We start from the raw sequence: 27,104 nt of genomic DNA, 5'->3' as shown, positions 1-27,104 counted from the left end.
ATCTAAAGAAACAAGATAGTGATCTTTTTATATAAAGCTCAAAATTGTGTATTGAGATAGGATACTTTCACATCCAAGCTCTACAAATTCCCTGAGATGGATCCAGAATTAAATTATATATATAAGATACCTTAAATCAAGCAATTTTGTGTATCACAAATACCAAAAGCTCTGAGACATGCTCCATTTTGCTCAATATTGTTACTTAAAAATATATTTTAAGGATGCACCAATATGCATGATTATAATTTTCTTGGTGACGTATTGTTAGAATTATTTTAAAATGTTTGTTGCTAATTTTCATCTCTAGGATGTATAGATATTTCTTTGTGATTTTTATGACCAACTTTAAAATTCTCTAGAAAATGAGATATGACCTTACCTTGCTTCCATTTTCTCTTGCCTCTCTTTCCATCTTGAGGTCAGAAATTAGAAGGCTCTTATATTTGTTTTTCCCATTGCTGCTGTGGTCCTCTACTCTGTACTCCGAGGTCAGCTGTGCAGAGAGGGGGCTGTCACTCAGGTTCAGTGGCTGCTCGTCCTGCTCTGGGCCAGTTTTGCCATCGCTGTTGGAATCTCCCATCTCCCTGCTGTGCGCTCCCCCTGAAGTGATTGAACTGTGCCCCAGAGGCTCATTGCCATTGAAGCTTTCTGCAGCAGAATCATCTGTTGGAAATAAATTATATTTTGATTTTAATTAATATGCTGCCTATTTTCTCTTTTAGATAGCATTTACTGAGCACCTATGATGTGTGTGGCATTAGAGCAACAAATTTTATATATACTATGTAATTTAACTGAAGCAATAAACTTGTGGAGCAGCTATTGTTATTTTTTTAACCCAGTAGGCCCACAAAAGTTCAAGAAAGAAAGTAAAATAATGTGAAGATAAACAGTGCAATATCAAATTAATCTCAACAAGAGTAGATGGGATAAATAATAAGATAATTCTCAATTACTCTGTTTTATTTTTCCAAAGAGAATATCCAGAATTACTGAACATTTTTAGTAAAAAGCACCCCCTATCCTAGCTAATGGTGTGTACAATGGTACAAGCTTTATGTGTGCTCACTACACAGCTAAAACATTAAAAATTCTTGTCAATTTTGATCTAGTCATTACAGTTCTGGGACTTTTACACAGAAAGACTTTAGTCGTGTGGTGCATCTGTGTGTAGGTAAAAGATACACTTGCTCCAATGCCAGGCATGGGGATATACACCTGCAATTCCAGTATTTGTGAGGCTGAGGCAGGAGGATCACAGGCTATAGGACATCCTCATCAATATAGCAAGACACTTAGTAACCTATTAAGACCTTGTTTCGAAACCAAAAATAGAAAGTTCTGGGGATATAGTGTATAGGTAGAATGCCCCCAGGTTCGATCTCCAGGACCACCACAAAACCAAACAACTTGCTTCGGTGTTAATTTGAGTAGCAAAAATTTAAAAGTGACTTAACAAAAATAGAAGACTGTTAATAAATGTTGAAATAGTGATAATATTATGCAGTTCCTCAATATTCTATTTTAAGATACAGAAAAATGTGTGGTATGAAGTACAGAAAAAAAAAAAGCCAGCCAGGAGGTCAATATGATCCCAGTTTTGTTACCAACAAGACAGACAGATGAAGTTAACATAAAACAAAAGACATTCTGTTTTTCTTACTTCATCTTTAACTATGTGGTAATTGCTTCTAATTAAAAGATTATAATGGGCAGGGGTGTTATGTTGTTTTCTTAGAGGTTATTAATTAAATTATATGGATATACATTAACTAGAGAAATATACATAATACTTGGGGTTTTTGTTTAATTTCTGAAATTTATCAAGTACATGTTATTTTTATGGGGTGTGATAACATATTTAATGCCTTTTAATCAATTATACTCACAGTAATATTTAAATTCTAAAGGAGTATACTTAACAACTGATGTTCAGAATTATTATCAACTAAAAATTATTTCCTCAGCAAACATTTATGAAGAGCCTACCTGTGGCAATCTGGGATTAAATATTTGGTCTATAGAGAATCTTTCTCAGTGAGTTTGTAGATAATTAAAAGAAACAGAAAAATTAACATGCAATTAAAAAGCAACGCAAAAGTCCAGTGATCCAGTACAAGGAATAAAAACATCACAGAAAGCTTTCTAAAGAAGGTGCTATGAGTTGAATTTTGAAAGAAGTGTGAGCCTTATCAAGGTGGAGAAGTTGCTTTCCCTACAGAGGAATCTGCTGGTGGAAAATCACAGGCGAAAGGGAGGAGGGCAAGCAAGAAGGAAGTAGAAGGTGCTGGGCACCAAACAGAATGAAGAAAGATTAGCTCAGAAAGGGAGGGAGAGAATGCCCCAGAAAGCGATATGCCAAAGAGCCTGGAGTTTACTCTAAGAACAAAAGGAACAATTTTAATTTATCATGAGAAGTGACAAGGAGGAAATGATATTTCAGAGATTTCTCTTATGACAATAATGGCCTGACAGGAATGAGATGAAAGTTGGAGTGATCAAGTACCAGATGTAAGCCGAGCGTGGTGGCACACGCTTGTAATCCCAGCATTTGGGAAGTTGAGACAGGAGGATCTGGGTTTGCGGGTAGTCTCAGCTACTTAGTGAGGCCTTCTACAACTTAGTGAGACCTTATTTCAAAATAAAGAATAATTTAAAAATATAGGGCTGGGGGTGTAGCTCCAAGGTAGAATGCCCTGGGTTTCATCCCCAAAACAGAAAAAAAAAAAAATTAAGAGATGTAGATGACATTTAAATTGGCATCTCTGAAAGCTCAAACCAAAGCAGCAGTAGTGCAGAAGAGGACATAACCAGAGACCAAGCAAGATTAGAGCGGTGAGACAGAAGGCCGGGAGTGAGGGTCCAGGCTGACGGGAAGTGCTCCAGTGGAATCAAAAAAAGCATATTCAATTTCCATAAAATAATGTTTTAAAAGTTATTAAATCCATTTTTGTGAAAAGTTAAAATAAGTTCAAATGGCATAATTCTATTGTTCTATTTATGTGCCCATTTAAGAAGAGACTACAGAGCCAGGTGTGATAGCACATATTTGTAATCCCTGTACTTGGGAGGCTGAAACAGGAGAACTAGAAGTTCGGAGCCAGCCCCAGAAACACAGTGAGACCCTACTTCAAAAAATAAAATAAACGAGATCTATAGGTGTAGCTCAGGGGTAAAATGCCCCTGTGTTCAATCCTCAGCATCATGAAAAGTTTAAATAAAAATAACAAAAGAGTGAATATATAGAGAAGATATAATACACAAGAAAAATTAAGATACTGTCCATATGACATAGCAGTTTTTGTAGCTATTAATTTGAGAAATTAAAAACAATTTTTAACAATAAAATATTCAGGGCTTTTAAAATACAGAATTAGGGAACGGTTTGTATTTATGATTTGGGAAATTGTGCATGTCTTTTTATTCCAGTTCAAGTCATTATGCTAACGTATTACAGTTTATTTCTGATTTTTACAATTATTTCTGTCCAAGAAAGTACAAAGAGAAGCACAATGGACATAGTCAAATATAATTACTGAATTCATGAAGGAAAATGTGATTTAAATTTGTATATTTGAATTCTTTAAAAACATAGTAACTATTTCATGTAAGAAAGTTTTATCCATATAAAATAAACGACACTGAATATGTATTACATTTTAAAGCCAAAAACACATTAGCATAAAACAAAGCTATTATAATTAAAAGTTAAACATGCTATAACTATTTCTTTAATCGTAAATCACCACACATATCTAGTAGATACTCTATCATGTATTCATTTCTTAGGTAAGATAAACATTATCACTTATCACAAAAGTCTTTAATGGATGTCATTTATAATTTCAACATAAAATATAAACAGTAAGGGAGAAATATTTTTAGATGCAGTAGTTCACTTCAGATGTTGCCAAGGTAACTAAATTCAACACTGTTACATATTTCATTCCTTAATAAATCAATATGTTTTGTAAGGAACAAATGAGTGATTTATTTGTATCAAATATACCTTGATTTATTTAGTAGCTTAACGAGTAAAAAATCAATATTGCCTCAGTACTATTGTTTTATAAATCAACATTTAAAATAAAGATTTTTAAATTTTTATCTCAAAAATCCAATAGAGAACAGGGAGTAATCATTAAACTGAGGGTAAATTAGCAATTTTCTATTGTCTAGTTTCAAGTAAGTATATTCATAATTTTTATTCTTTCTTAAAGAGACTTTTTAAAATTTGAAATTGTATACCAGTGACTCCTGTTTATTGTAACCAATCCACATCAATTCACCACTTTAAATGGGCCATCTGCTTCCTTACCCAACATGGTTTGATCCATTCTGAGTGGTTGCTGGCGTGTAGGTAACAGGTGGCTACTGCCCATATGACATAGCAGTTTTTTAGCTATTAATTTGAGAAAATGTAGTATTTAGTTCTGTGGATATGGCCTTCAGGTTCACAGGCCCAGAACAATGCTTCTTCCTAAAGGGATCCAGCCTGGATACCATGGCATTTCAACCAAAGACTCTGTATTTGAGTCCTGAGGAAAAACAGCACCCAGAGCTTTGGGAAATAAGAGTGCCCAGGGTCCCTAGCAACAGAAGAGAATGTAGAATGTGATGACAGGGTCCTGTGGAATCTAGTGACATCAAGAAGGCAGTGGGATGTTATCTGAGGCTGGTTTTGATGAGATGGACTTGTACTGTTCAATTGTCTAAAAGATCTAGTAACATCAAAAGGTAGCAAGCTATTCACATCTTAGTCCCCTTTCACTACTCCCCATTCCCTGGTAGAGGTGGAGGTAGAAATCCTAAAAGTATGTTTATTTTGAACATCTCCACCAGCATTTTGTATGAGAATGGTTTTAAGAACACAAAGTACAATGGTTAGCTCTCTTTATATAAAGATAACTAACCCCTAAAAGTATATATGATGTGAGTGTGTGTGTGTGTGTGTGTGTGTGTGTGTGCGCGCGCGTGTGCATGCGCTTGTATGTGAGGTCACCCAGGGCCCATAGGGCCTGTGACCTACTTTCTCATTCAGCTACCTTCAGCAGCTCTTGATTATGGCCTTTAGGTCAAGTGTCTTGGGCAAAATGAGTAGAAAAAATACATATAATCTTCATTTTATTATTTATTATTATTTTTTTATTTTTTGGTGGTACTGGGGTTCCTGGAAGCCCTTAACCTCTGGGCTACACTCCCAGACCTATTTTATATTTTTATTTGGAAACAGGGTCTCTTAAGCCAGCGCGGCTGGCTTCGAACCTGCGTGATCCTCCTGTCTGCCTCCCAAGTGTGGGGATTACAAGCGTGCGCCACCACAGCTGGCTATATAATCTTCATTTTAAGATGAGTACTTGGAGGAATAGTCCAAACATTCAGGTCAAATGCTCATAGGGTACAAAATCCTTTTTATTGTTTTCCCTGAATGCACTACAACCCTTCACTGATCGTCCTTTGATGAATATTTATAAAACTTCCTTTTCACATTTTACCATGAAGCTAAATTTAAATTTAAAATATAGGTGTGGGTAATCCAGTTCCAAAAGATAAGACCTTAATATCCAAAAACATAAGAAAAGTTTTAAGTATCTTTAACATCTACTGGCAAAATAAAGAATGTAAGGACAAAATTCGATTGTGTTTCCTGATCTTTGTGACTTTTCCAGCTATAACATCTGCTATAAAAATAGAGCCCTGTTGATTACTAGACCATACCTTACATATGACACAATAGCTTCCTGTGTTCTTCAACGCAAAGTAGGTTATCTGATTTGAAATTATCTTTTGCTGAACTAACTGCCCAGCTCACATCCTGCTGGCTGTCTCACTTCCAATTCATTTATAGCTGGAGGCCCTTTGGCCCTTCTGTATTTGCCACCTAGAAATTTCTCCCTCATTTTTTCTTATTTCCCCTCTTCAGAACCTAATAACAAACCAGGTGTGGTGGTGCACACCTGTCATTCCAGTACTTGGGAGACTAAAACAGAAGGATTGCTGTTTTGAGTTCAGCCTCAGAAATTTAGTGAGACTCTTAGCAACCTAGCTAAATCTTGTTTCAGAATAAAAGTTAAAAAAAAGACTGGTGGTGTACCTCAGAGGTAGAATGTCCCTGGGTTAAATTCCCAGTACCCCCCAAGAAGTGATAATTATCCACTTTTGACTTTCTATCTTACTTATTCTCCACAAACAGCTTTAAATCTTATTGTTCTCTATATTATCTTTTCTTATTTTCTATTCAAAAATTTTAACTCTTGACTATAAAAGTTCTGCACTCCTGAGGCCTGAATGCTACAAAAACTGCAAAAAATAAATAATTCCAAGTGCTATAATCTATTTGTTTGTATCTATAAACTATACTTTGGATTATATATCATTTGGTAATGCAATCTTAAACATGTACAGAAGAGTAAAGTTGCATCTTGAAGTCAAAACATACCAAGGAAAAGTTTCCTGATGTCAATAAATACACACATGTATTATTACCATTAAAAGGATAAAGAAATTACCGGGCGTGGTGGTGCACGCTTGTAATCCCCACGCTTGGGAGGCAGAGACAGGAGGATCGGGCAGGTTCAAAGCCAGCCACGCTGGCTTCAGAGACCCTGTTTCCAAATAAAAATATAAAATAGGTCTGGGAGTGTAGCCCGGAGGTAGAAGGGCTTCCAGGAACCCCAGTAACACCAGTAATAATAATAATAATAATAATAATAATAATAATAATAATAATGAAATTAATTTTAATATGATAAAACTGATTTCACCAAGGCCAAAAAATAATAAATGTTTCAGCTTTCTACTAAATTAATTCTACAAAAGGGAGATCCTGAAATTTTTGTTTGGTATTTCTTCATTCTTAAAAAGAGATTTAGTATAGGAGGTGCTTTTAGAGAAAATACAGAGATATGAAGGATGTTTCAACACATGTAACTAAAAGTCAATACAGCAGTCAAATAATAAAAGTCAGCCACCAATGGAGAGGTAATGCTCATTTTTTATTTTTGTGGTGTGGGAGACTGAAACCAAACATTCTCTCCTGAGCTATACACCCAACCTTTTATTATTTTTAAACAGTCTCACTAAGTTGCTGAAGCTGTCCTCAAAACTGTGATTCTCCTATCTCTGCCTCCAATGAACTTGGATTATAGATATGTGCCACCATACCTGACATGCTTATTCTTATTCTTTACATCATTTTGTTTAAGATATTTTACCAAATACCTATTGTGTGCAAGACAAATTTCTTGGCACTGTAAATCCTAAGAGACTTCATATGAAACTTCATCTTATCTCAGACTATTAGTAGAAGAATTACAATGTCAAGAAGAAAAATAGCATTTTGTTCCTGAAATCCTCATGTAAGGTGTAACAAATGAACATGCTTCTTCAGAGAAAGGGCAGTCATCTACAGGATGAATATGGTGTCGGAGCAGGCCTCATACAAATGGCAGGATGTGAAGAAGGTCAGATACACATGGAGGTATGGTGATGATGGTGGAGGTTAACCCGGTTGAGAGGAGTGGAGAGGAAATAGCTCAAAGGCAGCAGAGAGCCGTAAGAGTACATAGAACAAGTAGCTTTTACAGACTATGACAGGAAACTGTATATTTTAGAGAGTGGAGGACATTCTACTGTGTATTTTTTGGACAACTTAATCATTGTCCCAGGTAAGTTACTTGGAGACACTTACTGATTATACAATGGACCTATAAAACACTTTCCACAATTCCTAGATGATTCATTTTCTTTAAACGGCTATTGATGCAATAATTTGCCAATGGCTTCTTATTTGTCAAAACAAATTGTAAAATACTATTTTTAGCTTACTGGTTGGCTTGCTTAGGGTATCAAAGAATTAGGTCTTTTACTAAAAATAATATTCATAAACATTTTAATTTCTTACAATGTGATTTGAAAATATCTGTCCTCTGAATAAATTGTGTTTTATGGATTACAGTTATAATGAAATGAAATGTTAAAGTTTGAAATGCATTTTTATATTCATGTTATAATAAAATATTTATATTTGAGTATATTTTTATCCAATATATATATTTTCTCCTCCCAGGACATGGCACTGATTTACCTATATCCTACAGAATAAGTGTTCTTGAACTAGATGCCATCTCATTTATTATTTCACTTGTCCTGAATTGTACAAAGTAGTAACTGTTACAGCATTTCAAATCCCTAATCCCAGTTCTGATATGGCAGGTTTCAGTGAGAGTTTGTTTAGTCCCTTTTCTCGACTTTCAACATTTTGTCATCTTGGACTTTTTTTTTTTTTTTTGGTGGTACTGGGGTTCCTGGAAGCCCTTCTACCTCCGGGCTACACTCCCAGACCTATTTTTACATTTGTATTTGGAAACAGAGTCCCCTAAGCCAGCACACGGGGCTGGCTTTGAACCTGCGTGATCCTCCTGTCTCTGCCTCCCAAGCGCGGGGATTACAAGCGTGCGCCACCACGCCCGGCATCATCTTGGACTTTTAAGATTAGATTATAAATTCTTACAAGGTAGGTACCATGCATCTTAATTTCCTTTGTGTTACTCTATAGAACCCAGCCTAGAATTTTAGGTACAATTAACATTATAGATATTTATATAGAGAAAATAATAGATAAATATGGCAAACATCACAGACAATATAATGCATTAATGCAACTGTGTCTGACATTCATGTGCCAGTAACTTGCTTATGAAGCTATTTACTATCACAACTTAAAACACAAATAATTAATAATGTGGGCTTTTTAACATTCTATTTCATAAAATCTCAATGTTAAATTTTAAATGAGTTGAAGACAATCATTTTATAGTAGTTCAGTGTTTTCAAAGAAAGCTGAAAAATGTATCAGAAATACATTAAAGAAACAAATAGAAACCAAAAACTGTCAAGTAGTACCATTATAAGATCATAATATTTTTTTCTCTTTCTGGTACTAGGGATGGAACCCAGGAGCATTCTACCTCTGAGCTACATGCCCAACCCTATTTTTTAGTCTTTTAATTTTTGAAACAGGGTCTCACTGAAGTGTGAAGGGCTTCGATAAGTATCTGAGGCTGTCCGCAAACCTCAGTCTTCTGGTCTCAGCCTCTTGAATGCTGAGGTTATAAACGTGTGCCACCACGCCCATCAGAAATCATACTATTAGAACATTATTATCTGTGATACTGGGGATCGAGTATGCCCCCCTGAGGCATTCTACCTCTGAGCTATGCCCCCACACCCCAGCCCTATTTTTTTATTCTTTAGTTTGAAATGAGACCTCACTTAAGTTGCAGAGGGCCTCACTAAGCAGCTGAGGCTGGCTCTGAACCTTTAATCCTCCAGTCTCAGCCTCCCAAGTGCTGCAATTAGAAGCATGTGCCACCACACCCAGCAGAAAATAATTTGACAATTTGTGAAGGCCACTGATTTTCACTAACTGATAAATTTCATGAAAAAAATGCCACAGACTTGGAGTAAGTCATTTTGAAACTAAATGTTCAAATTGAAGTTAAAATTAATATGATCCAAAAGGAGGTTGGCATTTAGTCCAGCAATACAAATCAAGAGGATTTTTTTTTTTTGCTGTGAAATAATATTTCAAAAAGACTTTATTTTGAGTCTAGCATGGTGGCACAAACTGTAATCCCAGTACTTGGGAGGCTGAGACAGAAAGATCGCAGGTTTTCAGTCATCCTCAGCTACTTAGTGAGGCACTCTGCAACTTAGTGAGACCCTGTCTCAAAGAATAAAAAATAGGTCTGGGGGTGTAGCTTGAAAGTAGAATGTCCCTGATTTCCATACCCAGTACTGCAAAACAAACAAACAAACAAACAAAAAACAAAAACAAAAACAAAACAAAACAAAACAAAAAAACAAACTTTATTGTGAAAAGCTGAAAAGCAGTTGGGGAAAAAACCCAACTACAATAAGCTTATGCTTGAAGCAAGTGTTAAGGAGCGGGATAGGATTTGGGTGGGCTTTAAATTTATCCCTCTGGCCCCTTTGAGATGTGTATTCACTTTACACTATTTTGGCAACTTCTCCTGACTCCTAAATAATGGTGACATCTGGACAATTAAACATGATATTTTGATATGATCAGTAACCTTCTTTCATCAAGTAGATACGTAGAAATATGTAGAAACACTTCTGCTCAGGAGCAAGGATGCCTGAGAAAGTTGCTCAAAACTCACCATAAAACAGTGCACTCTTGAATCTCCATGTACTTTCTTGAAAGAAATTCTTGATTCGTTAATTATCTTAAAAGCAATTAAGAATGAAAAATGTCGGCTAATTGTATCGGGTTACTGTGATCCTATGAAACTCTGCAGGGGGACCAGTGCTTTCATGGATAAGTACATGCAGAGAAGAAAAGTATGTCTTTGTATACTCTCCTTAGTACAAAGTGAGTCTAAGGTTATTGTTTTCACCACTTTTGAGATAGTGGCTATCTCTATATCAAGTGATATAGAGGCTTCAAAAGAAATAGTTTGGAGGATTTTTGAATATAAGTCGAAAGAGGCAAGATGATACATAGATCAGGGGCTTGAAAATATCTGTGCCATGTCTGTGTGTATCAAAACACCACTAGAGTAGAAATCAAACTATGGAATGTATAGTAGAGTTTGTTTATTATAAATATAACCTGTGGTTTGGGACCAAATATAGAAACTAGAGCATGATATTTATTTGGATCTGTTTGCTGTACAAGTCCCCATCTCCTTAAGTCTCACATCCATTGCTATATAGAGAGTGTGGGTAAATATATCAATTTAGTTACATAAATTGTGTTACAACACTAGAAGTGTAATAAATATCATCTTGCCTCAGAAGAAAATGGGTTTCCTTTATGTCATTTCTTAGATTTAGTTGCATCTATGAGAAAAGTGAAAGTGTACGTGCGTTTTGGGAAACCAATGGTACGTATTCAATAAAAGTATCTTTTAATATATAAGAAGGTTGTGTAATGTCTGTCAGCAGCCAAATATCGGGTGCATTAGGACCTATCTGGGTGACAACCTAGTGAATAAAATCCTCTCCCAATTTGCAAGTGGAGGCCCCAGTAGGCATGATCTCTTATTAATTTGGAAGGATTTGGATCTGTAAAATAGAGGAAATGAGTCACTAGAGTCAGATCTTTTTATATTAACCTCTGGAAAGAAAATATTAAACTACTGTCACTGAACTTTCCATAATGTTTCTAGTTATTGTCTATTTCATTAAATGATCAGTTCCTTCATGGATTCTGCAAGATCCTCCAGGCCTCTTCTAATAGGTTAACAATTTTTATATATTTTTGCTTAATTTAACCAAATCTATTTTCTCTTAAACCCATAAAAAGCAACTTTAATACATGACATTTGTACTGGTGTTGAGAAAATTCAGGAACAGGGAGTAACATCCACAGGATGGTAAAATAGAACACCTTGGACTTTCTTTTTCTTTGTGGACGTGTTGGTTCAACCACAACAACAGGAGAAAATAGAACAATTCCTTTTTTAGAAAATCTGGAAGCTAGTTGAGAGACTTGCATTCTGGTGAGTTAAAAAACCAGCCACATTGAAACTAGCAAGAATATTTGAGAAAACTGAGGAACAAAAATAAAAAGTAAATGATTTGAATTGTTCAGCTAAAAATATCACTTATATGTTGAAAGTACTTGGAACCATGTAATAAAATACAGTAAAAGAACTAGAGGATATGAAATATAAAAAGAAAATACTTTCTTGGATTAAAGAGAAATATATAATTGAATACTATTTTAAAGTTTTAATGTCCTTTTATAACCTATCAAGAACATAGAAAAAACACAGAAAACCAAAGCTTAGAAGTTATAATCATTTTTGTACAGCATATAAAAATCATTCCAACAAAATTATCAAATCTTGTAGATATCAATAACAAATAGCCCAATAAATATGGGCAACTGAGCTGAATAAACGTTCTCAAAAGAAAAAAATGTAAATGGCCAGTAAATATATTAAAATGTTCAACATCATTGGGAATCAGGGAAAGGCAAATAAAAACTAAACTGAGATTCCATCTAAGTCCAGTTAGAATAGCAATCATCAAGAACAAAAATTTGTACAGTAATAAAAGTTTTCACATGTGCTGGGTTTTCTCACATAGTAGGTTAGTATTACCTTAAGAAGACATTAAAAACATTCCACTTGTCCTTTGGGTCCTTCATGTAATCATTTTCTTCTTTCTTCCTATAGCTATTTGTGTGAACAATAACTCTCTGTAAGTCATTTTAGAGAAATAGATTGACAAATGGATTGACTAACGACATCTCTTAACTATAATTCTTCCACAGAAAAACAGTACTTCCACTAGGACTGTACTTAAAGTTTTTTATCTCTAATTATGGAATGAAAGGCTTGGTGTCCTCTGCTACTATAAGGAAGTGTTTTATATCTTGAGAGTGTATGTAAAGAAAGCCTGTGATCTATTGGGTCCTCGGGGTTTTAGAGTAGCTTAGAGGTGAATGATTAGAGTGCATGCGCCATTAAATTTTCTCCTAAGGTCTCCTATTCTCACCTCCCCAGAGATACTTCTATCTACTGTACAAATTGACTCAGTGAGGACACTGGGACTCTCACCAACAACATTCTGAGACCGTGAAAAGCTTGAGCCACCAGATCTTCTGGGTTTACACAACAAGTAAATCCAGAAACAAGTACTCAAAAAGACTCAGCAACACACTTTCCTTGATCTTAACACACTGCTCATAGGTTGTTCTATTTGTGTGTGTGTGTGTGTGTGTGTGTGTGTGTGTGTGTGTGCACGCACGCGTACATGGTCCTGGGAACTGAACCCAGAGGAATTCTACCTCTGTAATGGTTTTGATTTAGCTGTCTCCCTACCCCTCATGGAAACAAGTAGCAATGTTGTTAGCTAGGAAGAGATCCCTGGGGGTTTGGCTTGGGATTATATGGTTCATACTCCCTCTGTCCTTTTCCTCTCTCTTTCTGCTTCTGGTTTCCATGATATGAGAGCTGATCCCTTACTCTTTCTCTGTTCTGCCACCAGACCGTGAGCTCTGTAGATCTGGCTGAACTCCAAATATCCTGTGAGCAAGTAAGTCTTCCCCTGAGTTGTGTGGTTTGTCATTTTGGATTACAGACTTGAAAATGTTGACCAAGACAACCTCTGATACATAAACTCAGTTCTTTTTATTTTTATTTTTTGTTTTAAAATAGAGTTTTGCTAGGCTTCTGCGGACCTCACTAAGTGTTTGTGGCTTCTCTTGAACAGGTGATCCTCCTGTCTGGGCCTCCAAAGTGCTGGTTTTATAGAAGTGTGCCACCACAACCAGTAATTGGTCTATTCTCCTATCTATTTCTCTTTCTTCTTTTTCAAACTTCAATTCTTAGGTATTTTTGCTCATTGCCTTATGATTCAGTTCAGACAATAGTAGTCACTGGCAGAGATGGATTGTAGAACAAAGATGACTTGCCTTGTGTGCTCATGAACCCTTTCTGACTTAGGTTATCTTTCTTTCTGAACATGGAATATGTCTCGTTTCCATTTCAGCTCCTTCCAAGGAACTTCACTTGTGACTGTCTCCCATTAGTAACTCTGGCTCTTGGGCTGTAGTGACATCAGCTCTTTATATATTCTTCCTCCTCTAACTTTGGTGTGGTCTTATGTTAGTGATTTCTTAAGTTGCTTCACTATCCCATTTGGGTTTTGAGCTCTTCTAACACCATTTATATAGTCCTTGCATAAACTTTTTCTGATATATAACATAGAATGGACTCAATTTTCCTTACTGGACTACAGATGATACAATTTGCCTTGCTAGGGCCTCAAAACTTCTGTTTTCTAACCTCTTCAATATTTTGAGAGGTTTTTCTTAAATCAGTTTATTATCTGATACCTGCGACATTTCACATATTTTTCTTTACTCTTTTTCTTTCTGGAGTTAAAATCCATCACTTTTATTATTATTGGCATTAATAAACTTATTGGAATCATAAAAAATGGGAAGTTGCTGAGAGTTTGGTGACAAATTGTAAAGCATTATTATTTGGAAACTTACTGGAGGACTAATTTATTTTTTAACCTAAACTTCTATTTTTTAATTTTTTTATTGATGCTTTATAGTCATATACCTTAATGGGATAAAAGACTTGTGACTAATTTATTTCTTGTAAGGACCAAATTATTCTGTTTTAAACAAAAGGGACTGTAGTATATTCCTCTCAGTAATATCGATTGTTTTGAATCTTAATTTTTTTTAACCATACAAGTCATTTTGGTAGTCATTACATTTATAATATTCAAAACTGTCATATGAACAAGATAGCACTGTCATTTTTTCTACTTTTAAGAGTTATATAATGACAAAATTAGAAACTGGTTTTCTAATTCTAGAGAAAAATTCTGTCTAAATCTTACTGCTATGCCTCAGCAGGAAGCACATTTTGATATTGTGAGAGGAACCTAAAAAAGACAGGCAGTACCTTATGTATGGGAAAAATGGGTTAAGTAGATTTAGGAGGCCCTTAGAAACACTATGAAATTAGATGTCATCTGAGGTTACTCATCTTGCAGTATTTCATAAAATCAGGAATCACAGTAAATAGATTGCTACTATATTCCACTCACTTAACAAAGGTTTTCTGTCTACCTTTCTTTAGTTAGTATAAACTGAAAGCCAAATGTTTTTATAAATGCAGATGAAATTTAAATATTATTATGATTATAGGATTGCAGTTTGACCAATGACATGACATTTATAACCAAAGACAACTGTATTTGACATTTAAGGCTGAATGATGTTAAATTATATCATCTTATGAAACTTCCTAAAAATTTGAATCAATAGGAAAATCAAAATTATAAGGAAATAATCTGTAAATATATGAGATACAAAAAACCAACACTAACATTATTATTTGAAAGATACTGAAAATTGAAAAGTTGATGTTGAGAACAATGGTAATATGGTTGCTACTTCTCTATTACTTAGAAAGCAATTTTTTGGGACTTCCGGGAAGATGGCGACCGAGAAAAGCGGGGCTTAAGAGTCCCGCTAACAACCAATCTCCATTACCACAAAAAGAGCGCCTTTCATAGCCAGAAAACACCATCACCAGAAAAACAAAAAAAACCACCAGGCTCCAGAGAGAAAGCGGACTGAGAACAGAGCTCAGGGCCACAGAGGAGACACACGCGCCCGAGGACGCGGCAGCAGCGCAATACTGCCGGCGGCAGCGGCAAACTCAGCAGACGGCTACAGCAAGCCGAGGTGAGCCGATGCGGAACAGCCAGGCGGGATCTTTTGGCGCAGACAGCATTTAAAGCTCCCAGTGGCTGAGCTCAGCACACGCTGCAGGGATTCAGAGTGGAAATCAAAACCAGAGAAGAAAAAATACGCCAGCCTCATGGCCGAGGGCGTGGCAGAGGCGCCATATTGCCACCGGCGGCGGCAGCAGCAGTGAATTCACCGAGTCCAGTACAGCTACATCTACGTACTCAAGAACAGTGAGTCAAATTGCGGGCCACAGAGGAGAAATCCCAGTATTGTGCCTCCTGGGACTTGACCCAGTGAGGGAGTGGTGGTGGCAGAGATATCACACCATAGGAGAGCGTGCAACCTGGCACCCCCCATAGTTTAAAGCAGCCTCTATCGACTCCCTGGGTCGGAGACTCTGTGATACAACCCAGTACAGGAGTAGTAGGGTCTGAGATAATACAGACTCGAGATCCAGAGCACCTTAAGTGAAGCCATAGTGACCCAAGGGAAGAACCCAGAGAAGGCACAAACCTCCGAAATCATGGGAAAGAGGAATAACACTGAAGTAATGAATGTGCACAACCCCACAACATCAGAACCTGATAAAACAGAAAATCAGAGATTTCTAGAAGATCAAATCAGGAAAATAACTGTAGAAATAATAGAGGTGCTTCGAAAAGAACTCAGAGAGAGCCAAAAAGAGATAAAGGATGCAATTAATGAAGTAAAGGCCTCAATTCAAAGCACAAACAACCGATTAGACCACATGGAGAACAGAATCTCGCTCCTAGAAGATGAGCAATCCAAAAATGAATGCATAGTTTCTAATCTAGAAAAAGATATCCAACAGCAGGAATCTGACATTAAAGAAATATGGGCCCATCTTAAGAGAACTAACCTAAGAATAATTGGAATAGAGGAGGGAAAAGAAAGTGATACCAAAGGGATCAACAATCTCTTCAAGGAAGTAATAGCAGAAAATTTTCCAAATATAGAGCAAGAGGTTGATACACAGATCCAGGAAACTTATAGAACTCCCTTTAGACAGGATCCGAGAAGAGGATCCCCACGCCATATAATTGTCAAAATGACCAATGTGGAAGCCAAGCAGAGAATCTTAAAGGCAACAAAAACAAAGGGCCAAGTGACATTCAGAGGCAAACCAATTAGAATCACTCCAGACTTCCCAAACCAAGTCATGAGAGCCAGAAGGGCTTGGAGTAACATATTCCAAACTCTGAAAGAAAACAACTTCCAGACAAAAATTTCCTACCCAGCAAAACTTTCTATCAAATTAGATGGAGAAATAAGAAGCTTCCATGACAAACAGAAACTGAAGGAATTTATGTCTTCAAAACCAGCTGTAGAGAAAATACTCAAAGAGATTAACTACAAAGAAGAAATAGGTAACACTCACCAGAACCAGAGAAACAAGAGTTTCCATCCAACAGACAACTAAGATTGGTTATCTGTGGAGATTCATTACTTATGTTAGTCTTTTACCTATCTCTAAATGGTATTGTTTGCCTTTATTGTTGTTAATTTTTAGGATTTCTAGTTGGAATATTAATATACCTTCAGATATAGCATTTGGAAATATTTTATCCAATTCTATTAGTAACTTTTAACTCTGTTTACATTGTCTTTGGATATACAATATTTTCTTTTATTTTTTAGGGAGTTTGTATATTCTTCTATTGCCTGTGCCATTGAAATCATATCCAAGAAATCACTGCCAATTTCAATGTTGTGAGGTTTTATGACCCAGATTTTCTCCTAAAAGTTTATAGTCTTAAGATTTATATTTAGGTCTTTTATCTAGTTTGAGTTAATACTTGTATGTGGGATTAGGTAAGGGTCCAATTCTATTCTTTTCCATGTAATTATTATTTTTCAACAATATTTAGTTAAAAGATTATTATTTCCACCACCAAATCTTCGTGGAAACCTTGTCAAAAATAACTTGACAATATAGGGAAGAAGTTAGCTCTAGGCTTGTATTTAACTCCAATGGTCTATATATCTGCCTTTAGAACAGTACTACACTGTTTCAATTATTGTATCTTTATATGGTTTGAAATCAGAAAATATACATCTTCTAGCTTTGTTTTTGCTTCGAGATTGTTTTGGGTATCTAGAGTCCATATTCCATATCAGGATAGATTTTTTTCTGAAAAATAAATATATGATAGTTTCACCTAAAAAAATATATATATATATTCTCTGGTAAGAAAGAAAGCAAAAAGAAATATTGAAATATTATCTTTAAGTCATCAAAAGCTTGGTATCAGACAAATGAAACTGTTATGTGAGATTATCATTTTTAATTTTGGATAAATTGCTATAATACTAGATGTCAACCACTAAGCCAAGCATGGGAGGGAGGGATGGGGAGAGAATGGGGTGGGGATCGGGTGGGGGCAGACTGGGCGATGTGTGCATGTATGTCTACAAAAGTTTGTATCCCATTATGATGTATGAATACAGTGCACCAATAAAATAAAATTAAAAAAAAAGAAAGCAATTTTTTTACAACTGATCAAATTATATTTTAAATAATTTCTGTGAAGTAAAAACATTATTGGCCACATTGTGCTAATGTGAAAATGCCTGTGCATCTAAAAAAGCCTATGATTCACTAAAGGTAGTGCAGTTAATGTCCAACAAATCTGACACTTACTGTCATGTGTTATCTTCGGCACTATGCTATATTGTCTCTTAAGAAAGGCAGATCTTAAAGAAAGTGAACTTAAGAGAAAGAGGGAGGGGAAAGGATGATGATAATGATGAAGGTGGGTTGGAATGAGTTCTAAAGTCAGGAGCTTTCCAGAGGATGAGGAAAGGTATTTGGTGAAAGGTACTGAGGTCAGGAATCATGAAATGGAAAAAAAGATACTGGAAAGTATCAGTAGTGAAGTGGTAATTGTTGAGTATTAACTTAGGGGCTACTGAAGTATGGGAAACTCACTCCAAGGTAACACCATCTCATCTTATGACCATTATACTAAATTATAAGCATGTGAATGACAGAAGCTAGGCTTTAAAAAATTGCCATATGCCACAAAGCTAGCTTTATGGTTTGTAGGATATTAAAAAAAAAGCCAGAAGACCTAAATTGATGAATACATCTTGATCTTATTTTAGAAACTCTTGATTTTCATAGTTTAAAACTTCTATTATACCTTTTTACATATTTAAATAATTTTTCTTAAATGTTTATGGAAAGCATATGACATATTTTAGTGTACTTTTACATAAACCAGTATATATGTAGCAAGTCAACAAATGAAAATAGTATTTTTTTATTCAGTGGAAGAAAATATTTCGTGTTTTCTGATGTTTGATTTGTTGTAGTAAAAAAGATAGCCAAAAAACAATGTCAAATTGAGTTCGAGGAAAAATATTTTAACAATAACCCAACAGCTGGGCTTGATGGTACACACTTGTAATCCCGGTACTTTAGAGGTTGAGACAAAAGGATCGCATAGGTTTGAAGCCAGCCTCAGCTAGTTAATGAGGCTTTCAGCAACTAAGTGAGTCCTGTTTCCAAATAAAGTATAAAATAGGTCTGGGAGTATAGCCCAGAGGTAGAAAGCCCTTGGGTTCTAACCTGATAGATTCCCAGATACCAAATTATTCTCTTCATAATGGTGGTATATATACTCATTTTCATTTATACTGCTTCTATCATACAAAATCACTGAGTTCTACTCAAACTTAAAATTTAAAATCTCTCTGGGTTGGCTGTTAATAAAAAAATAACTTAAGTCTCTATATGAATTGGGTCCACTTTCTCTCTGAGAAATACCAAGTGAAGAGCTCTTACAATGTGATCATTTATAATTAGTCAAGAGCTGCTCCCCAAACCACTACCACCTCATGTTTCTTGCTGCTATACAAATGTCACATAAGTTTGTGCATCTATAATATATATTATTTGGATTAAATGTGTTCATTTAAGTATTAAGTATTAAGAAAATACTTAACAAACCAAAAGCAATCAGAGAGATTGAAAAGGCAATAAAGAGCCTACCATCAATAAAAAGCTCAGGACAAGATAGACTCCCAAGTTAATTTTATAAAAACTATATAGAAGAGCTAATCTTGATACTCCTCAATCTATTTAATGAAATAGAAAAATAACGGGACTTTCCCAAATACATTCTATGAAGCCAACATTACATTAATACTAAAACCAAATAAAGACAGATCAAGGAAGAAAAACTACAGGTGTATATTTTTGATAAATGTGGATGGAAAACTGCTAAACAAAATACTAGCAAAACACATTCAAAACCCTATCAAGAAAATCATACACCATTACCAGTCAGGCTTCATTCCAGGGATGCAAGGCTGGTTCAACATATAAAAATCAATCCATGTAATTCATAATATAAATAGAACTAAAAACAAAAACCATATGATCATTTCAACAAATGTTGGAAAAGTATTTGAAAAAAATTCAACATTCATTTATGCTAAAAGCACTGCAGAGAATCAGAAGAGAAGGAACGTACATCAACATCATAAAGGAAATCTACAATAGACCCACAGTCAATATTATATTAAATGGGGAAAAACTTCGAGAATTTCCCCTAAGAACAGGAACAAAACAAGGATGTCCATTATCGCCACTTCTTTTCAATATAGTACTTGACACTCTAGCCAGAGCAATAAGGGAAAAAAATAGAAATCAAAGTTATAAAAATAGAAAAAGAAGAACTCAAACTTTCAATATTTGTATAGGATATAATACTAAGAATACCCAACAAACTCAATCAAAAGTTTTATAAAAATGATCAAAAAATTCAGCATGGTATCTGGATACAAAATCAATCTAAAAAAATTGGGAAGCTTTTCTGTATACTAACCACAAATTCACTGAAAAAGAAATCCAGAAAAAACTTCCATTTAGGATATCCCACAAAAAAATAAAATACTCAGGAATAAACTTAACCAAGAAGAAAAACTCTACAAAGAAAACTATAAAATATTGAAAAACCAAATCAAAGAAGACCTTAGAACATGGAAAATTCTTCCATGTTCATGGATAGACAGAATAAATATCATCAGAATAGCTATACTTTCAAAAGTGGTCTACAGATTCAATTCAATATTCATTAAATTGGCAAGGTCATTTCTCACAGACAAACAAACCAGTCCTTAAATTCATTTGGAACAACAAAAAAACCCAAATAGCCAAAGTAGTTCTCAGTAACAAAAACCATGCAGGAGGTATCATAATACCTGACTTTAAACTATACTACAAAGCCATAGTAATAAAAACAGCATGGTACTGCCACAGAAACAGATACAGAATATAATGGAACAGAACAGAAGATTCAGAGACAAAGCCCGGTGTGGTGGTGCGCACTTGTAATCCCAGCATTCAGGAGGCTGAGACTGGAGGATCACAGTTCACGTACAGCCTCAGCTACTTAGTGAGGCCCTCCGCAACTTAGTGAGACCCTGTTTCAAAAATAAAAGAACAAAAAATAGGGCAAGGGGTGTAGCTCAGAGGTCAAATGCCCCTGGGTTCCATCCCCAAACCCGCAAAAAAAAAAAAAAAAAAAAAAAAAAAGAAAAGAAGACTCAGAGACAAATCTGCACACTTACAGCCAATTGATTTTTGACAAAGGGGAAAGGGGCCAAAAGCATACATTGGAAAAAAGCCTGTTCAACAAATGGTTTTGGCAAAACTGGTTATGAATTATGCAGAAAAAGAAATCCCACTTTCTCACCCTGCACAAGAGTCAATTCAACATGGATCAAAGACCTGGAAATTAGATCAGAGACCTTGAGTCACCTTGAAAAGGGCATAGGTCCAACACTGCAACATACAGGCAGAGGTAAAAACTTTCTCAGCAAGACCCCAAAGGCACAAGAAACTAAAAGGCGAATCAATATATGGTATTGCATAAAACTGAAGAGCTTTTGTACAGCAATGAAAATTATCAAGGACCTCAATGGAGAATCAACAAAATAGGAAAAGATTTTTGCCAACTACTCCTCCAATAGAAGACTAAGATCTAGAATATACAGAGAACTCAAAACACTCAGCACTAAGAAAACAAATAACCCAATAAAAAAATGAGCAAATGAACTAAATAGACACTTCATGAAAGAAGAAAATCAAATGGCCAATAAATGCATGAAAAAATGCTCAACATCATTAGCAATCAGAGAGTTGCAAATCAAAACTACTCTGAGATTTCACCTAACTCCAAATATAATGGCAATCAATCAAAACACAAACAATAATAAATTCTGGCGAGGATATGGAGAAGCAGGAACTCTAATACATTGTTGCTGGGACTGAAAATTAGGGCAACCACTTTGCAAAACTGTATGGAGGATCCTCAGAAAAATGGGAATGAGCTTACCATATGGCCCATCAATACCACTTCTGGATATCTACCCAAAATAATGGAAACCAGTTTACCAAACTAATGAATGCATATCTATGTCCATAGCTGCATGATTCACCATTGCCAAGCTATGGAACCAGCCAAGATGCCTATCAACAGATGAATGGATTACAAAACTATGGGACATGTACAAACACAATTATGTCATTTACATGGAAATAGATGGAACTGGAAGGAGGACATTATGCTAAATGAGATTAGCCAGTCAAAAATTAAGAAATTGTATGTTCTCACTAATATGCAGAAGCTAGGGAGAAAATGGGTCATAGGAGGAACTCTAGATGAAGAAGGGGATACTATAGATGAGCAAATAACGTGACCTGAGGAAATGGGATGGAAGAAGAAGGAAATTCTCTAATGCGCATGATGGTCTTTAACAAACATATCAATGTCAATCACTAAGCCAAACATGAGAAGGAGGGAAGGGGAGGAAATGGAGTGGGAAATGGGTAAGGGCTAATTGGGTAATGTGTGCGTATATGTCTCTATCATCTTGTACCCCATTAAGATGTACAATAAAAAATAAAGAAAATTAAAAATATAAATTAGAGCCGGGCGTGGTGTTGCACACTTGTAATCTCTCTGTACTTGGAAGGCAGTGACAGGAGGATCCTGCAGGTTCTAAGCCAGCCATGCTGGCTTAAGAGACCCTGTTTCTAAATAAAATATAAAGTAGGTCTGGGAGTATAGCTTGGAGGTAGAAGGGTTTCCAGGAACCCCAATACCACCAAAAAAAAAAAAAAAAAAAAAAAATATATATATATATATATATATATATATATATATATATATATACTTGAATTTAAAAAATGAAGTATGCATATACATTTGTATCATGTTGAAAGAAAAAAAATTTGTTTCTTGGCTTAAACCAATGGAAATGGGATAACATTTCCTATATTTTGTGTGACCTAATGCAGGTTGTTTATTGCTGCTGGTCTCTTTCCAGGATATTTTCTATGGTTATTCTCATAATGAAACTAAATGAAACAATGGATTATAGAATTGCAAAGACTATATCAGGTGAATGTAGGTATCTCCTATATCTCTTCTAAAATTGATTATAATTCTACCAATCTACTGCATTGGTAGCCATGTGACATATCCTGAATAAATATTGTCAAGGTAGGCACCTGACCTTGAAGATCATCAAACCATAAATCAAATCTACAACTGATGATTTTTTTTTTTGGTGGTACTGGGGTTCCTGTGTACTTAATTAATTAATCAATATAGGGGATTCTCAAAGCATGTCCAGTGTCACCAGGAATATACTCTGGAATCCTGCTTGATTGACTTCCTCATGACCCTGTAGTTTCTAGGGTTCAGTTAACACCCAGATGCAGTGGACTCCATAGCCTGATTTCCTCCTTTCTACCATTACCCTACCTAGTTCATGACTTCTCTCCACTTTCTAGTGGGGAGACTGCAGACACAGAAAGAGCTACTCCATGCATGGCCATCTCTAAGGTCAAGGAAACGCTTTCTGTTTGTAGGATACTATGTTCTGTCTATTTTTTTTTTCTACACAAAATAATATGGAGATATTTTGTAGACTTAAAACAAGCATTATCTCATAAAACATAAAAATCCAAATGATCTTATATTGTTATTTTAATTAAATAATTTTCCCTCAAATAAACATTTTTCTTACAACCAACCAATGGAATGCACTAAGGTTTTTCAGAAACAAATACAGCAACAAAATAACATCAAATAAATTAAACCAGGAAGAAGGTTCACTTTTCCCCCACACACATCTCTTGAACTGCTACTTACAAATGTTATCAGGCAATAATGCAAAATGTATTATGACTGAGTGACTCATGCCTCAGCAAATAAACTGTTTCCTCCTTCATATGAATGCGATCTTTTTTTTAAATTTATTTTTATTGGTGCATTGTAATCATATATCACATTGGAATACAAGACTTGAGAGGATATACAAGCACATATTATCCAATTAGCCCTCATCCAGTCTCCATCCCATTCCCTCCCCCTCCCTCAATCCCATGCTTGTTTGGTGATTAACTTTGATATATTTGTTTATGTACCTCCTGCATTTTAAAAAGGCTCTATCCTCCCCTATTCCAAACCCTCTGGTTGGTCACCTTAATTGCTTCACTATAGGGCCCTTTCAAAAGCTCAATCTCTTCCTGTTGCCCCTTTCCTCCTAGTTATTGCTGATTAGGGGAAGCATCTGGTTTTTATTTTCTGCAATATTTCTCTGTGCATGCCGCGTTGCAAGTACTGATCCCAGTCTTGACTGCTCCAGTAGTGGCCTGGCTACCCGGTGGACTTATCCAGACCTCGCTGGCTCAAGCAGCGGCCTTGCCTCATGGGAGGCCCCAATTCTGGTCTCGCTGGCCCTGACACCGGCCTAACCCCCCAGCAGGCTCTGGTCCCGGCCTCAGTGGCCCCAGCACTGGCCTAGCCTCAAGGCAGGCTCTGATTCCGGCCTCGGAGGCCTCAGTAGCGGCCTTGCCTCACGGCAGGCTCCAATCCCAGCCTCGCTGGCCCCGGCACTGGCCTAACCCCTCGGCAGGCTTCGATCCCGGCCTCGGAAGCCCCGGCACCAGCCTTGCCTTGTGGCAGGCTCCAATGCTGGCTGCTGGCTACTGGCCCCGGCATCAGACTAACCCCTCGGCAGGCTCAGATCCCAGCCTCAGAGGTTCCAGTAGCGGCCTTGCCTCATGGCAGGATCCGATGCTGGCCGTTGGCCCTGGCACCGGCCTAACCCCTCGTCAGGCTCCGATCCCTGGCTCGGAGGCCTCAGTAGCGGCCTTGCCTCACGGCAGGCTCTGGTGCCAGCCATTGGCCCTGGCACTGGCCTAACCCCTCGGCAGGCTCTGATCCCAGCCTCAGAGGTCCCAGCACCAGCCTTGCCTCACGGCAGGCTCCGATCCAGGTCTCGCTGGCCCTGGCACCAGCCTAACCCATTGGCAGGCTCCGATCCCGGCTTCAGAGGATCTAGCACCGGCCTTGCCTCACAGCAGGCACTGATCCCGGCCTCTGAGGTCTCAGTAGCGGCCTTGCCTCATGGTAAGCTCTGATCCCAGCCTTGCTGGCCCCGGCACCGGCCTAGCCCCTTGGCAGGCTCCGATCCTGGCCTCAAAGGCCCCAGCACCAGCCTTGCCTCACAGCAGGCTTCGATCCTGGCCTCACTGGCCCCAGCACCAGCCTAACCCCTCGGCAGGCTCTGATCCCAGCCTCAGAGGCCCCAGCTCCGGCCTTGCCTCATGGCAGGCTCCAATCCTGGCTTTGCTGGCCCTGGCACCGGCCTAAACCCTCAGCAGGCTCTGATCCCAGCCTTGAAGGCCCCAGCACCAGCCTTGCCTCATGGCAGGCTCCAATCCCGGCCTCACTGGCCCCAGCACCGGCCTAACCCCTCGGCAGGCTCTGATCCCGGCCTCGGAGGCTCCAGCACCGGCCTTGCCTCATGGCAGGCTCCAATCCCAGCTTTGCTGTATCCGTCGCCACATCGCCAGCCTCACCTCTTGTTGGGCTCCAATCTGAACACCCTCTTCACCCAACCATTTGTCCCATGTTCTCGAGGGTGTGTGGTGGTAGCATTCTGCCTCTGGGGTTATTACTTCAAAGGTTCCAGGTATAATGCATCAGATCTCTGCCTCCCCTGAGTACTGGCCACTGCCATTGCCACTGCCTCCACCATTTCAAATCTTTCCTAAGCTCTTTTTCCACTCTGAATGTCATCCAGTGTTCCTAAGCATGCACGACGGTAGCATTCAACATTTGGTGTAATTTCTCCAAAAAAAAAAAATATTAAGGTTGGTAGGATCCGATTTCTGCTTCTCCTGATTACAAGTCTCCACCACCATCGTGGAGACCGCTTTCAATACCACCTTTCTCCTTGTTCTCCGCTAAACTTTCTCCTTACTGGTGATGTCCAAGATTCTTAACAATGTAGAGAAGCAGTAGTCCTTCTTTGCGGGGAATTTTTCCCAAAGTTCTAGTTCATTTGGATAAGTTTTGTCTGCATCTCCAGTATCCTGGCATCCGCCACGGCCTTTTTGACCCCTCTTCGATATTTTTCTTTTTTCTTTTTCTTCCTTTTTTTTTTTTAATAAGAGACGAAAGTATGTGTGGTTTGAGGAGGTTGTGGGATCAGGCACTCAGTAGCACTGTGACCCAGGCTCGGTTTCCCCAGGGGTCCAGTGTGCTCCACACGACTCCGCCTGGGGCCCAGAGTTGCAGGGCCCTGCTCTTCCAGGGGTCCGGCGTGCCCCGCCTCACCCCTGCCCGGGGCCCAGAGTCCTGTGATTTGGGCCCCGATTGTTCCCTGAATGCAATCTTAATGGAAAAGCAAAGCAATGCTCTAAATAAAATTCCAGTTTTCCTACATGTTTTTCTCTCAGAAAAAGGTGCCATGTCAACTGTGTGTCTGATATTCATGTGTGTGTGTGGGTGTGTCACCAGGGATTGAAGCCAGGGGTATTTTACTCCAATTTTATTATATATAATTATTATTATTATTATTATTATTATTATTATTATTATTATTATTATTATTTTTGGTGGTACTGGGGTTCCTGGAAGCCCTTCTACCTCTGGGATACACTCCCACAGGCTACACTCCCAGACCTATTTTTTAACTTTTTTATGTGGAAACAGGGTCTCTTAAACCAGTGAGGCTGGCTCCAAACCAGTGTGATACTCCTGTCTCCGCCTCCCAAGCGCGGGGATTACAAGCGTGCGCCACCGCGCCTATTGGCGCATTGTAGTCATAAATCCTATTGGGGTGAAAGACTGAAGAGGCATACACGCACACATTACTCATTCATCCCTTCCCCAAATCTGTTCCCTTCCCCCTCCTAACTTCCTATGTTTGGCTTAGTGATTGACTTTGATATGTTTGTGAATTTTTATTTTGAAACAGAGTCTCACTAAGTTACTGTGGGCTGGCCTTGATTTTACTGTCTCAGCCTCCCAAGTAATGGGATTATAGATGTGTGACACTATGCCTGGTTTGTATGTAAGATATTATTAGCAATAACATTTAAAAGGTTTTCTTTGTGATCCTGGGGATAGAACACAGAAGCATTCTACCTCCAAGATACTCCTTAGCTTGATTTTATTTCTTATTTGGAAACAAAGTCTCACTGGGTTGCTGAGAGTCTCACTAAGTTGCTGATGCTGAACCTGTGTCAGCCTCCCAAGTACTGAAATTACAGGCATGCACCACTATGTTCCACTTTAAATGTTTAAATGTCAATTTCTACATGCTTTATCTTAATATCACCTTACCTTCAAAAGCTATATGTAAGGACTGTACATTCTATGCCCATGCCCAGGCCCAGGTTAAATATTCATATAATACTTTACTCCAATTTTCTTAACTATCTTTGTTTATTTTTCCTTTTATGAGGACAGAGAAGAAATAAGAGAGATACAGTGGGGCAAAAGGCGCAATGCTTGCC

The 27,104-nt window shown here is 37.4% G+C and overlaps 1 protein-coding gene across 6 annotated transcripts in view; it reads right to left on the bottom strand.

Annotated features, from left to right (window-relative positions):
- Positions 1-27,104, bottom strand: part of NOL4 (nucleolar protein 4) — a gene marked incomplete at both ends in the record, with an annotated part of 335,519 nt that overhangs the window by 130,710 nt on the left and 177,705 nt on the right. For 4 of the 6 annotated variants that reach the window (XM_080714434.1, XM_080714433.1, XM_080714435.1 and 1 more), the window contains one exon: positions 383-666. In XM_080714434.1, coding sequence (XP_080570560.1) covers positions 383-666 — 284 coding nt within the window. Of the gene's footprint in view, positions 1-382; positions 667-4,321; positions 4,341-27,104 lie in introns of those variants that run through there. The other 2 variants (XM_080714437.1, XM_080714438.1) reach the window with 1 other exon arrangement.

The sequence above is a fragment of the Muscardinus avellanarius genome (assembly GCF_963383645.1).
Source record: "Muscardinus avellanarius genome assembly, chromosome: 17".
In the NCBI taxonomy this organism is placed as follows: domain Eukaryota; kingdom Metazoa; phylum Chordata; class Mammalia; order Rodentia; family Gliridae; genus Muscardinus; species Muscardinus avellanarius.
The sequence above is the reverse complement of the archived record's forward strand: the minus strand, read 5'-3'. Positions and strand labels throughout refer to the sequence as shown.